Source organism: Camponotus vicinus, unplaced genomic scaffold (assembly GCF_025532165.1).
Source record: "Camponotus vicinus isolate PSW18456_S1 unplaced genomic scaffold, iyCamVici1.0 SCAF_12, whole genome shotgun sequence".
Classification (NCBI taxonomy): Eukaryota; Metazoa; Arthropoda; class Insecta; order Hymenoptera; family Formicidae; genus Camponotus; species Camponotus vicinus.
Window position 1 is genome coordinate 17,773,184 of NW_028141948.1, and position 14,805 is coordinate 17,787,988.

The window sequence follows — 14,805 nt, forward strand, 5'->3', positions numbered from 1 at the left end:
GCTTACACGTCGCTTCCGCTCCCAAGGTTCCAGCGGATAGTTTTGCGAGACGTTCCACTTGTTCGTCAAATAAAATTACAAACATTCCGTGCAAATTTGATTCCGTCATGTTAGTTCGAAATAATCTGGAATCTTCCTAGAGAGCTTCGTGCAGAATTCGATAATCTTCAAATTCCCTCCATAGAGTAGATGGGACAGATTTCATGACGGACATCATGAGGAAACTTGGAGATTAAAGAGATTTAATTTAGATAGATAAATTATATTTATATATATAGATATTTTTTTATAATTATTTAATATACAGCGTGTCTTAAAACCTTCGAATATCTTTTCAAGAGCGAATTCTCTGTTCAATCTGGAGACAATTTTTCCTCCAGCAAAAATATTAAACTATAATAATTTTCTAAAAGGAAAGTCGAAGATTTTAGGATATAAAAATTTAATTAAATTTCGGATTTAAAATTTATTTAAGAAAAAGAGATAAAAATGCCCATTTTTACCATCTTCTCCATATATATATATATATATATATATATATATATATATATATATATATATATATATATATATATATATTTTAAGAAATTTTGATTTTCCCTTATCGAAATCAATTTAATTAAATGCTTTTAAAAAGACAATTATTTGTCAATGTCATTACATTAAATATATCTCTATACTTGAAATGACTAAGGTATTTTTTCATGTTATAATTTTCTCGATTTTCTTTGGTATTATGTGAAATGAAAAATAACAACAGACCGCCGTTCTTTTTCTTTATATTGTCACACCGATTATTTCCCATATGAGTCACAATTGCATTATTGGTTTCGCCGTCACGTATATCGTTTAGCTATAGGAAAAGGACAATACGCTCAATACGTTTACATCGAGCGGGAATTATTAGTATTCTGTGAACGAAGAAGTTTAGTTGTTGGCACGTTACCAACGCGTAGGATTATGTCGAAGGAAACGAAATTAAATCAAGAAATGATGATAGTTAATGTTAAAACTTAAGTAATTAATATTAAAAAAAAAACACCTTACGATTATTAAGAACGTTATTGAGGAGAAAATCTCTTTCCTTCTTTTGAGCTCTTTTTTTTTCTCTTCAATTCTATTATTTTTCTTCAAAATAAATGCATCGATGAAAAAGCAATATTTTATATATGACATTTTAACGATAAAAATAAAATTTTATGACAAATGATGCGGAATGCAAATTTAATATGCAAAAATGTGGATATCGCTAAAACTTCAAAAAATATCTTTCTTCATTACAATCAGGTGAGGAAAGTTTGTCCAAAAATAACGATGCAAGTGTCCTCAGGCATACTCGATGTGTTTAAAAGCTCGATTCTTCTTTAATCGTTGCAACAGCGACGAAACGCCATACGACGGCTCTTCTGCCTTTTTGCTTCCTGCCGGGCAAACGAATTGTCGTAAGAAATAACCGGCCACGAAGGAGATTACAGGACGAGCGAGCGTTGAACTCTTGCGGGAGAGATAGCCACCTCTTTCCTGCTTCTCGACGACTCGAATGTCGACCTTAAGCTTCCGATGTGCGAAGGTCAACGCTGAGGTGAAGATCATCGAACTCGCCTGTCCGGTAATCGTGAATAAATGCGCGATATGCTCGCGATCAAAGTGGAAAAAAAAAAACAACTCACCTAATCACAGCGGATAAAAGTTCTTGATGCGCGAAATGTCTCTCAATCCAAGAATGTCGATTAAGTATCTTTTTGATAAAGTGAAATATTCCCTTCCCCTTTCCTCTCTCTTTCTCTCTCTTCCCTCTTTTTCCTGTTCTTTTAAATGGAACTTTTGAAGAAAAAGATTTCTTTGCGTTTTACGATAATTTTGAATTGGAGCAAGTTCGGCGTTTTTTGAGTATTTTAATTTTACATTTTATTGGGAGGATTATAGGAGACAAAGCTTCGAATATAAACGTATGTTATTACTTACGGTTGTAGGGCGATCATTGAAAAGAGAAAAGAACTTTCACTTAAATGGTCGAGAGTGGAGGTGTAGTGTATCTCGCGAACATTTCTCACGCTTTCCTTTGTCCCTTTCCTACGGATAATAGGAGATAAGCAGAGAGACTCTTGTGTGAGACTCATCGCGAACTTGGGATCTGTGTGTATTTGTCGAAAGTACATATCAACTCTTAGAGCATTTTGCTATAATGATCTAAACTCAATACATCATTGTATCGTATTCCATTCCATGGCGGAGAAATTTTGTTTGAAAACTTGTAAGATTCCATTTAGAGCCAACTTTGTAATCTCTATAATAATAATGTCAGATTTTTCGATCCACTTCAAATCCCCTTTAATGATTGCAACTAAATTTTTGCAATCTCTCATTATTTTCTCAATAAAATTGCCATAGACTTTTACGTACTTAATCTGCATTTTGAGACTCTAATTGAAATAGAGATAGACTTAATACATAACTAGTGGTCTTTTCAAAATCGAGATAGACTTAATGATAATTAGTGGTCTTTTCAAAATCGTTTAATTAAATCGGAAATTATTCTTCTTTTATTGTGATTTTTTATATCAAAAAGAAAAAGAAGAACCTTCTTTTTTTCTTTGCCCATACTTTTTTAATGTTTTTGTCAGTCGGGATTCTCAAAAGGAGATTTATTCTTTCCGATATAAAATATTGTACCTCGCTCATTGTGTATGTTAGTGCTTTCGGTATATATAGCATCATTTCTTACGATATGCGAGAGGATACGCAACAGTTGCCTTAGATAGTCGATAAGAATCCTACGCAAAGTTCACCATTAAGAAATACTATAGACGAATTTTGACCGCGGGCTACCGTTCGTTCGCCAAGGTTGTCCATGTGACGCTGACGTCAAAGATCATTGACTTCTTCCGGAAACTCGACCTTCTTGCGTCAAGTTCCTTTCCTACTTTCGTTTCTGCGATCGTTTGTTTTAAAAATTCTCTCGGCGCAAAACCTGATAATTTTATCTGATCATACATTTAAATGACTCCAGGTAAAAGCTAAGCGAACCAAGTCTCAAAGTTTATAGGCAACTTAATGTTTCGTTTAATGTTTCTTCGTGCCGATCGTGCGATCATGAAGACGCAGAGAGATGAGAACTCGATACTATTAGACCCAGTCCGCGTCCGCAATGTCGATGCATATTAATGCTAACCGCGGTGAAAAAAAAATGCGGTCACACATATGCGTTGAAACCGTTATCGTCAAAGACGGGTGAAAAGAAAAATGTTGGTCCTTCGAAATAAATAAAATCACGCCTCTACCGTTAAATCCTCCCGTGTATATCTTTAAGAGAATTGCGTAAGCAGGCGAAGCATCATTCGACGATTCGACCCTGAAAACTCCCCTTCTTTTTCCCCTCTGTCTGTCGCCCTCTGCGCTACCACTGGTACTTGTAGTGCTTCGTCTTCAAGGTCTGATTTCGATTCGAAAGAATTTTATTCTATCGAGAGCTTTTTACGAGGGATTGGAATTAATATATATGATAAAAACCAACACATTCTTTATTGTTTATAATCAACACGACACTCTTTTTCGAAATCTGTACCTCTATTATGTATTTATGTTATTTTTAACGACAAAGTTGCTATTATAACGCGTTGTTGCGCAGCTATTTTCCGATATGTTTTAGCTGCACATGACACGATACCATGACCACATTGTTGTTGTGAAGTTGGAGGAGGACGGGTCTACCGACAAATATAATTTCGACAAACAGAAATACCTGAATCCCATGCACCGCGGTGATATTAAATTTTTTTTTTTTTTTCACGCGGATATAAAAAGGAATATTAATTGAATATATGTGAAACGAAGACAATTCGTAAACATGATTAGATAGTTGCAATGTGATTTAACTATAGTGATAGGACGTTTACTATGCTGATAATTCGTAATCGCCGGATGTCTCACTTCTAAGAGCTCAACTACCACTGTACTATACTATACATTTTAACTGACGCCACTGACGCCAACTACAAAAAAGTTGTCACAGGTTTTAAGGTTTCGAAAAATTAAAATAAAAAATAAAAATTTTATATTTTTTCGTCAAGAACAAATTTATCTCTCGTGTCTGAAGAAGGCTCCGATCCTCGCCTATATTTCATCGAAAGTTATTCTAAGGGGTTGTGGAAATTTCTTCCGCGGTATCTTCTATTATAAATATTTAATTTTGCGTAGATCCACCTTCTGTACAGGAAACGAAAGAAATAGATTGATTTTGTAAATTGTAAGTACGAATATCCGAGACGAGACGACAACCGTGAATGGGTGTTTGCATAGCCTTTTTAGCGTTTAGTTAGATTAAGCTAGCTTCCACGAGATAGACTCTGACGTGGTATCGCATTTGAAGGTCTTATGTGCACAGGTGAAGGTGGTTAAGTTCAGCTACATGTGGACGATAAATAACTTCAGTTTTTGCCGCGAAGAGATGGGTGAGGTGCTTAAGTCATCCACGTTCTCCGCAGGGGCCAACGACAAGTTGAAATGGTAAGAGCATCATCATCATCACCATCATCATCATCATCATCATCATCATCATCATCATCACCATCGTCATCATCATCATCGTCATCGTCATCGATCATAGTCTCTTAGTCACAGACTTGGCGCATTTAATCGCCCGTAAAAGAACGGATCCAAGGAAATAAAAAATTAAAAAAAAAATAAAAAATTGTTTAAGATTCTTTGCATTGCATACGAACCAAGATAAGCGAATGTACGTGTCAGTGGCAATCGAGTTTTGTATTAAATCGTGCGATTAGGCAGTACGATTAACGTACGGAAACGTTTGCATCTATTGACACGTTCATTTAGCGGTTTAGCGGATAAGTCCGAGTAACGTGTGTGAAGTGATGTATAAATATGTAATAATAGTCTATATGTGATAATGTATAAAGCTTTAGTACTCGCAAAACTTTAAATTATGAATTTCTTTGTTAATGTAATTTTTATTCTGTAATATATTCAAAATACGGATATTAAGTCGATGTTAAGTCGCGCGAGAGCATATTTAGCGTGTCCCGTGTAGAACAGAATTTTGTAAATATTAAAAAAAATATGAGTAATTGTAAATGAATCTAAATATTGAGAATACGAGTCATCTTTTTTACCGTATTATACGTTTTCGTTCTATAGTTTATTTTGCCTGTGTGTTGCGCCGGTAAGATCTAGAGAAAAGCCAATTGCATAAATCGATTTTCAAATTGAAAGGGAAGCTGAAAAAGAAATTTTTTTTAAATTATAACATTGCGGTATCGAAGGAAGATAAATCAGAGCGCCAATGACAATAATCGTGTCAATTGATGCAATAATTGGTTTCTAGGTGTCTGAGAGTGAATCCTAAGGGGCTGGATGAGGAGAGCAAAGACTACCTGTCACTCTATCTCCTTCTCGTTTCGTGCAACAAATCCGAAGTCAGAGCAAAGTTTAAATTTTCTATTCTTAATGCCAAAAGAGAAGAAACCAAAGCAATGGGTAAGTTGGCAAATGTTATTGTACGTGCGCAATTAATCTGTGTATCACCGGTATGTGTACATGTACGGATGCAATGCAGGGTATTTTAAAGATTTTCGTCAATCTTCGTCGCGACAATTCTTTTGAGACGAAAGGCAGTTTTTAACTTTAACCGATGAAATAAGATTAGTTGGAACATAACTATAAGATATCCACGATTGTCAAACTGAATAAATTTTTTAAATTGTTCTTGCAGAGAGCCAACGTGCGTATAGGTTCGTCCAGGGTAAAGATTGGGGTTTCAAGAAATTCATCAGGAGAGACTTTCTGCTAGATGAGGCCAATGGGCTGCTACCGGACGACAAACTCACGATATTCTGCGAGGTATATACCTTTGTATGTCGATTATCATACTTATTCGATCTCGTTATACCGAACATCTCATTACATCTGCATAATTTTATTATCCCCTTAGGTCAGCGTAGTGGCGGACAGTGTAAATATCTCCGGGCAGAGTAATACGACGCAGTTTAAAGTGCCGGAGTGCCGATTACCCGACGATCTCGGGCTGCTATTTGAGAACCAAAAATTTAGCGACGTAACGCTCACTGTCTGTGGAAGAGAATTTCACGCGCATAAGGCGATTCTCGCAGGTAAGACTCCGCACATCATTTCGCTCTATTCGCGATCCTTCATTCTTTTCACGTTTTCTGATAAGTGCGTAAACGGAAACTCTCTTATTATTATTATTATTATTATTATTATTATTATTATTATTATTATTATTATTATTATTATTATTATTATTATTATTATTATTATTATGCTTAATATTACGCTTAAATGTAAAATATAGAATAGAAGAAAAACAATGACACGTAAAAAAGAAGAATCTTTGATTGAATGAATATAAAAAAGAAAAGTTTCCAACCGAATAAAATTGAATTATGAACAAATTGATGTCTTTAAATTTGATTCATTTGACTATTTGCAGCACGAAGTCCGGTTTTCTCAGCAATGTTTGAACATGAAATGGAAGAGAGAAAGCAAAATCGTGTGGATATCACCGATGTAGATCATGAGGTGTTACGAGAAATGCTGCGATTTATCTATACCGGTAAAGCGACAAATTTGGAGAAGATGGCAGATGACTTGTTGGCTGCGGCGGACAAATACGCGTTAGAGAGGCTAAAAGTGATGTGCGAGGAAGCACTTTGCACGAGCTTAGCCATTGAGAACGCGGCCGAAATCCTCATACTTGCCGATCTCCATAGCGCTCTTCAACTCAAGGAGCAAGCGATAGACTTCATCAATACGTAAGTTTCCGCGGAGGAAAAATGTATAAATGTAATGTCGTATAATGTAATATCTTGGCTTCTCATCGGTTAAAAGAGAATAATTTTATTCCTTAAGGATCAAAATTACATTCTTCAACTATGCTAAGAATGTACGCAAACACGCGGGCGACATATCTCGCCGTCTCTAATCCACTCGCGAAACGCTTCTTGCAGACACGCGACAGACGTGATGGATACTCAAGGTTTCAAGTCCATGGTAAACTCCCATCCGCATCTAATAGCGGAAGCTTTCCGAGCGCTGGCAACTCAGCAAATTCCACCGGTCGGACCGCCTAGGAAACGGGTGAAGCAGAGCTGAAAGCAGTCACCGCTGACCCAGGGCATGACCTCCACATCGCCCCCACCACTTTTACATCCCTCTTGAACCTTTGTGTACAGTGATATAACGAAGTATAATAGTAGTGCTAAATAAATGTTTCCTAGTTGCGCCACTCTTTGGTCTAAAAAGAAAAAAGAAAAAAGAAAAAAAAATCAATTACGAAAACCGACGCGAGAACCAACCGACTGTCTACGACCTTTGGTCGAGAATGTCTAGAGATCGATGGGAGGAAGAGAAGATCTGTCTGGTCTGTCCGATCGGTCGAAGGCGAGTTTAAAAAGGCGCATTCCCATACACGTCGTGTGTCCAGATTCTTGTGTTCAAGTGAGTGTCGGTAGTGAAAAGAACTCGCGGTATGACACGACCACACCATCAGTGCCGCGCGTCGAAGAGGAGAAAAACATTTCTGAAAATCTGCACACTCACACTCACGTCTTCACATCCCACCAGCAGACGTATCATACTTGTCGACCGGCCTGTGGCGCGAGTCGATTTCATCGTAGCACTGTGAGTGATCAGGCAACGCATTTTCATTTTTCTTCAACGCCCAATGCTGATTCTAATCGATCAGTTCTCAGTGACGCAATGGGATGTGTCGCCAGGAACGTCATCATCATTGTGGATTCGCTTTCGCTTTCGTTTTCGTTACCAACGAACAAACGAAATGGAAGTGCATGGCCCTGCGCGCGAGACGTTAAAGAGTTTTATTGCCAGAGAGGACCAAGAAAGCGGAGGAGTTTCTCTCCACGTGGCTCGTCACTATAAATTGCCACGACAACAAAACGCGATGCACGAAGGGAGTTGTGATAATAGACGTCGGCCAGACGATTTAAATATTTTGTTCCTTTGTCGAAAGAAAGAAAAGAGAAGGGTCAATGGGGTCAATGGGGAATGTTCCCGTTGCGCTGTTCGTTCGAGCAGCACGTTGAGCAGCACGATGAGAATTAGATACTTTGTTTCTATCAATAGTAGTGATTTTTTAAATTCTCTAGCGCGTCTCAAACTCTTCCAAGACGGAGAAATCATTCTAGTTAGTGTTCTTTTTTTATGATCTCTTTCTCTGAAACATATATATGTATGGTTATTATTATTATTATTATTATTATTATTATTATTATTATTATTATTATTATTACTACTATTATTATTACTACTATATTACTACTTTAACGTTACGTACGCAATCCGTGTCCTGTGTATTTTTGTATATTTTTTCTCTACAAATATAAAAATATCTTCCCTTTTTGCCCCTTTTCCTCCCTCTCTTTTTACGGCGATAAACCATATTCCAATTTCCTATTTCCCTTTGTCCTCCCGCGTCCCCTGTCGATAGATAGTTTGTCTTGTTTTCTGAAGTATTGCATACTGTAAGCGAAATGTAGAATCGAATTATTATTATTACTATTACTATTATTATTATTATTATTATTATTATTATTATTATTATTATTATTATATTAATGATTACGTTATTAAATTTAGGGTTGTCCATAATTTATCGGATCTATGTCGAATATCGCGGGAATGTCTGCACATTTCTGCGCGCACGTTGGTTGCGTTACATTATTTTAGAAATATTACGCAATCCACAATCTGAATTTATAATTTGCAATTGTAAATGGACGAGAGAAAAAAAAACGAATCGGATTAAAGGAATTATGGAAAATAAATAAACGTTGATTTATATAGCGCGTTGTTGATAATTTACGTCTTTCTTAATTTTCTTCTTCGTGTCATTAATTTGATTGGGCTGTAAAATTATGTACGATTAATGAACTGAATTATGGGCAACCACACAAGAGGCAAAAATAATAATCAATTGTTTAGTACTGGCTTCCTGATCCTCCGATCTTTTTAGCTTTACCGAGAGAGAATCCGAGTTTTAAATATGAATGTGAAATGCTTATTACCATTTACACATCATTAATGATGACGATTAATGCCATACATGTTCTGTGATAAGACCACTGTAATTACTGCAATTGTGTGTAATCAATCCTTTTTAGAGACAGATTTTCCCTGACGATCCTGGCAGCCAGTGAATATTTACTTGTTACACAAAATACAATATAATAAGCGATAGTCGTTATCCGGACAGTCCCAAACCTAGCGCGTCACTCTCGATTTTAAGGTTTTTACACACTGTACATATCTGCTGTGTATTTTATATAAGAACTGAACGCAAATCTCTATATACGAAAAAAAAATCTTTCCATACTTTTACGAAATCGTACGATAATCAATGTGCATATAATTTATTTTGATTTTACAGATCGCGCTAAATTCATGTTCCTTGAACGCACTACCAATACTTCAATTAAATATAATATGACAAAAATTGATACAGATTAGAAAATATATTCATATTTATTGTAGCGAAATCATACAAATAATATGACTGCGCCAAAGAAATGAATTGATAATGAAAATTTAATTGAGAGAACTTTCCCACTGTTTTTCTACGCCAATCTCTTTATTCGAGTCTTGGCAAAAAAAGACAAGTAAGAAGCGAAATAAGAAACGAATGCAAGTATGGCAGCAATTTAAGGAACAGATTTTGGCCGTTACTCACTCATATTTTAAAAATCTGCGACAATTATCTAATTCTCATATCTATCTTTGGGACTGTGCGGCGATTTCTTTCGTGGAATACACGTATCCCGTTGTGAATATCTTTTTCTAGGGAAGAAAGAAAAAGAGAAACGAAAGAAAAATGGAGAGCAAAAGCAAATTTCGATAATAAAATAACAAATCCGTAAAATATAGATCAAAGAAAAAAAAAAAACACAAATGTAGGCGCAATTCCGCGTGCAAGAACCGCAAGAATATGAATGTATGACTGGATATATAATTTGATAAACTATTAAGTACAAGTAAGAGACAAGTGTTACCTCATCATGATGAAAGCCGGCGCGTGTTGGCGACCACCATCGATCACCATCCGCTACCTACTATTAGCCGCTACCGCACGCCCGCTCTCTGACACACACGCACGCGCGCACACATACACACACACATACATACATGTATACATACGAACCTTTCCATTGTATATTGCATTTAAAAATGCGAAGCGCTGTTTTGTAAAATGATGAATGGTGGCGGCGATAGTGGTTGATTTCTGAGAAATTGTTATGCGCGCGCCATTCATTAAACCCAGCTCATACAGACATTCATTTTCCATTTTACTTTAAGTCATTGCACCACATCAAATAAATGACATTTTCATTATATAATCATGGGGCGTAATTTTCATCACCCTCCACTGTTGCAATGTTGCGATGTTATTGTATCTTTATTCAAGAAAGAAAAAACTGCGCAATTCTTTATCTTACGACTAGATACAAAAAAGAAGTAAAAATAGAATCTTGAAAAATTTGAGTGTTTCAAAAGAATGACATTGTAATTTAAGAATCTCTCAGTCTCCGGACATGATTGATATCTTGCTTTATATCGAAACAACAAGAGTAGAGAATTTCTTTTGAGATGAATCTATAGGCTACATTTTTTATTAAAATAGTATATAGATACATGTAGGTAATTTTTATATACATATATATATATGTATATATACACACAAATGTGACGTTATTACATGTGTTGGGCGATGGAAGCCGCAACGAACATGGAATGTCTTGGCGGCAATTGGTCGTTGGCGTTTTGGCATCTCTCTTGCAGTTTCGGCGTCCCTGGATACGATGGTGGAGCTTCCTGCATGGACGCCTGCAAAAAAAACATCATTTTATCATTGGGAAACATTTTAACATTTATTTTTCGTCATATCGTGGTAAGTCGCAAAAACATGTACACACATATTTTTATCATAATTAAAAACATAATTTATGTACTCTGTTGTAGGGAGACGTGTAAAGAGGAGGAGCGCTGTAAAGCGTTTCGTTGTACGGAGGTGGTCGCTCCCGTAGACCTTCGATAGTACTGCAGTGTGTATCACGTTCCTCCCGCAACACGATACATCTTGTGCGTGTGATAGCTTGCCTCGTCCTGTGAAAATCAAGATGTTAAAATGTTTCGTCTTGCAGAATTAATTTAACTTTTCAGCAAACATTATTTTATCTTTGACATTTGATGAGAAAAATCAAAATTATCCAGAAACTGTGGAATAAAACGTGCGAAGAAAATTTTACTATTGATAAAATAATATTGAAAAATATATAACTCTTTAATACTAAAATGTTCAACAATGTGCACACAACTACAATGTTTCTTTATTCTGATATGCCGTCGATTCTGTGTTACGATAAAATCACAGTTACTTTATATATATATACACATGAGTAATGATAGCAAGAACGTGAGAAGCTTAGAAAGATGGATTTATCAAATGTGCTATTCATACCTATTGCATATTTTGCAGTAAATTATGATTAAACCGATAAGACCAAACCCAAACAATATGAAAATACCAATCTGCATCATTATTATCAATCGCCGTTGATCTTCCCTGAAGTAAAAGAAATGTCCACTTGGAAAAATTGATCCTGATATTTACAAGAGATACAAGGCATTATAGAATAGTATCTAATGTACTCTCTTACCAGCATAGAGTACAATCATAGCAGGAACAGCATGAAGTGCCAGGACAGTAGATTATACATCTGTCTGCAAAAAGCAAGAAAGAAGAAAAGTAATGCAATACAAGTAATAAAAAAATTGAAAAAACTTTGTACGTGTAAAAGTTTTAAACTCACCAAAGTTCTCCCAGCAAGCACACGTTTTTAACTTGACATTACATTGAGTACAATTCTCCAAACCAATGTATCTCTCACTAATCTCGCAGGAAGTATCTAAATCTATTAAAATATATTTTTTTATATTGTAGATATATGATATGGTATATATATATATATATATATATATATATATGTGTGTGTGTGTGTATATATCTTAGAGATATATCATGTTCGAAAAGTCAATAATTTCAAAATCAGTATTTTCTATATTGGCATATACATATAATGACTCACTTACACTGTTTTAATATATTAAAGTTAATGACGGAAAAATAAAAATAAAATTATATGCATCTTGTATATAAAAATACAGAGATTGTCACATACCTAAACTTTTGACTGGACATACAAATATTGCAATATAAAAATATAAATATCGCAATAAAAACGCCTTTATGACATCATACTTATATATAGACGAGTGAGCAGCCATTTAGGTCTATACAAATATTGTTTACACTAGCATAATTAACAATTAATCATAATTTGATATAATTGATTGATGTAAAATACAGTATTGCTATACAGACAAAAGCACTCAAGTCTCAAAGCAAACATTAAGATAAAACCAATGGCCACTTTCAATACAAATGTACTTCTGATTTTGTACTGCTTAAAGTATGACATTTATGCCCATACTATCAATCTTATCAATATGGATGTCTGATAACATGCGTAATCAGGGACTTCAAAGAGAAACAGATACTTCCTATACATTGATAACCACAAAATCATTCGTCTCATTAAATTCTGGCAAGTATTACCTTTAATAAATATTCTCTATAAATGAGTCTATTTTTTTATAGATGCAAATGTAGAGAAATTTCTTTATAGAGGCAAATGAGAATGAAGAAAATTTACAGATATTATACATAATACATGTTAATAAAAATAATCAAAGGTTTATAATCAAAATCTTCTAAGGTTATATAATTTCCAATGGAATTTAAAGTTTTATGAATGTCAGAATATTCAATATCTCTATACAATATCAATTAGTTAATGTAACTAATGCTTCTACAACATCTCCTCTGTGTTCTCTAAGCGTCTGTTCTGCTAAAACTCGATTGATCTCCATCTCTCTCATCTGAAACAATAAAGTGTTTCTTTAATTTGTCAATTTTCTAATAATCACACAAAGTATGTAAAACAGTTTTATACTTACAATTAAATCGACATCTTCCTTTTTTATGGATACTTTGAGCAGCTCCTTTTCCTTGGCCTTCTTTTCCGCAGCTTCCTTATCACGGCGATCACCAATTATACTCAGAGCCTGTTAGACATTCTTAATGTGAAAATCAAAATTAACTCGGTATGTATGAAAAGAACAAAACTATAAACGAAATGTATTTAGACCAAGTTACACTTTAATTTATCTCTATCCGAGATATTTTCGATTGGGCTTTTTTGTTTTCCTTTTATAATACACAACTTTAAATCTTAAAAATCAGTAAATAAAAATGTAATGATAAAAACTCTATTAAATAAAAATGTAGTGACTTTGGGAAATTATTTCGTTCTAACTGTAAACTTATGGGGAAAAAAAAAATGTAAACGTGCGATCGAGGATGCACGTGTAAACATAAGGACCCATGCTTACACAAGAAAAACCATCGGAGGATGAAATCTCCTTTTCCTCGGCGTAATCGGTCACCTTCTCCAAATCCGCCGCGCCACTGTCATACTTGGCTGCTTTCTTCTGAGACTTTTCTTGCTGTACCTCGTCAGAATCTCCATTCACATCGTCATCCGCCATCTTTTAAATAGGATATTCGTGCCATTAAACTAAACTGTCTCTATTCTATACTAGAGACCGTCTAATAAGGGCGCATTCACACCATTGAACTATAGAACTAACTGGAATGAGCGCTCCTTTGTTACGAGCCGAGCCTGCCTGTGCGACGAAGGCCATCGCTATTTGGAATCGCTTTCTCTGTTACACTAACATGCTATAGTATATTTCTCCTATAGTTTCATGATGTACTATCTGTGCCCATACTTTAGTCAGTATATATTTGAACAATGAATATACAAAAAATATTATTGTAATGAAATGGATTATTTAAGGAAATATAATGACGACAATAAACGAAATAAAATAATGCTTTATTTTGCTAAATTTTTGGTGAAAAAATTCTGTACGCCACTTTAATGAGTAGACGTATATTTTTAGCAAAGGTAATACATGAAAAAGAGAGACGGCAATACCAAATAGATACTGTCTCCCTCGGCTCGAGGGTCATCGGGCAATAACAAAGGCAGCGCTCGTTCCAGTTAGTTCTATAGTTCAATGATTCGCACCTTGGCAGAAAAGCAGAAAGCCAATCAAAACTCGCGCTGCTGGTAATAAGTAGGGTGTAAGTAATATTTTCCAGCAAGGTGACAGGACTCCTGCACACAGGACGCGGCAACGCTTGCCGCGCGGCGGAAGTCGACGCGATAGCCAATCAGCAGATACATAACATCCACCGCGCGTCAAAGTTAAACTCAATCCAACTTTTGTATTGGCTTACCGCGTCCTGTGTGCAGGAGCCCTATGGAGCAATTAGGAGCATGCTCCATTTGCCTCACCTTCGAAGGTGGTGCAGTTGGGGCAAATGTGCGCGCATGCGTAATATATAAAATATGAATTGATGGATGGCCGATTGTAATGTGCGATTGGCCGCATTCAGCGGACTCAACCGCTAAGTAGCAATCGAACATGATTGGTTTCTACTTTCAGGTCCGACCAATCAGCGTCGAATTACATCGGAAAATCTAGTAATGTTGCCCAACTGTTGAGTCTGCTGAATGCGGCCATTGGTTGGAAGCAAAAAAGGAAGGGGAAATGCCTCAAGTCCGTTCGTGTCACCAAGCGTTGGTGCACATAAACTCATCTGCTCTAACCGCCATCTTACCTGTGATC

At 35.7% G+C, this 14,805-nt stretch overlaps 3 protein-coding genes across 9 annotated transcripts in view; 1 reads left to right on the forward strand and 2 right to left on the reverse strand.

Annotated features, from left to right (window-relative positions):
* Rdx (BTB/POZ and MATH domain-containing protein rdx) overlaps positions 1-10,385 on the forward strand; it is a 69,693-nt gene extending 59,308 nt beyond the window's left edge. For 3 of the 6 annotated variants that reach the window (XM_083085193.1, XM_083085192.1, XM_083085188.1), the window contains 6 exons: positions 4,370-4,506; positions 5,342-5,493; positions 5,729-5,868; positions 5,948-6,125; positions 6,467-6,788; positions 6,984-10,385. In XM_083085193.1, the coding sequence (XP_082941319.1) occupies positions 4,370-4,506; positions 5,342-5,493; positions 5,729-5,868; positions 5,948-6,125; positions 6,467-6,788; positions 6,984-7,128 (1,074 nt within the window). In that variant the 3' untranslated portion in view covers positions 7,129-10,385. The remainder of the gene's footprint in view (positions 1-4,369; positions 4,507-5,341; positions 5,494-5,728; positions 5,869-5,947; positions 6,126-6,466; positions 6,789-6,983) is intronic. The other 3 variants (XM_083085190.1, XM_083085189.1, XM_083085191.1) reach the window with 3 other exon arrangements.
* Positions 10,386-10,636: 251 nt separating this feature from the next.
* Positions 10,637-12,508, reverse strand: LOC145963356 (uncharacterized). 2 transcript variants are annotated; one of them, XM_083085194.1, is made up of 6 exons: positions 12,228-12,508; positions 11,859-11,960; positions 11,706-11,769; positions 11,507-11,611; positions 10,998-11,151; positions 10,637-10,872 (listed from the first exon to the last, which is right to left on the reverse strand). In XM_083085194.1, the coding sequence occupies exons 1-6, from the start codon at positions 12,331-12,333 to the stop codon at positions 10,741-10,743; spliced, it is 663 nt and encodes a 220-aa protein (XP_082941320.1). In that variant the 5' UTR covers positions 12,334-12,508; the 3' UTR covers positions 10,637-10,740. The 2 variants fall into 2 exon arrangements, with proteins under 2 accessions (XP_082941320.1, XP_082941321.1); XM_083085195.1 differs by lacking the exon at positions 11,507-11,611.
* A 233-nt stretch (positions 12,509-12,741) lies between these two features.
* LOC145963357 (huntingtin-interacting protein K) lies at positions 12,742-13,777 on the reverse strand. The gene is made up of 3 exons (XM_083085196.1): positions 13,501-13,777; positions 13,066-13,173; positions 12,742-12,987 (listed from the first exon to the last, which is right to left on the reverse strand). Exons 1-3 carry the CDS (start codon positions 13,654-13,656, stop codon positions 12,892-12,894), a joined length of 360 nt encoding a protein of 119 aa, XP_082941322.1. The 5' UTR covers positions 13,657-13,777; the 3' UTR covers positions 12,742-12,891.
* Positions 13,778-14,805: the final 1,028 nt, after the last annotated feature.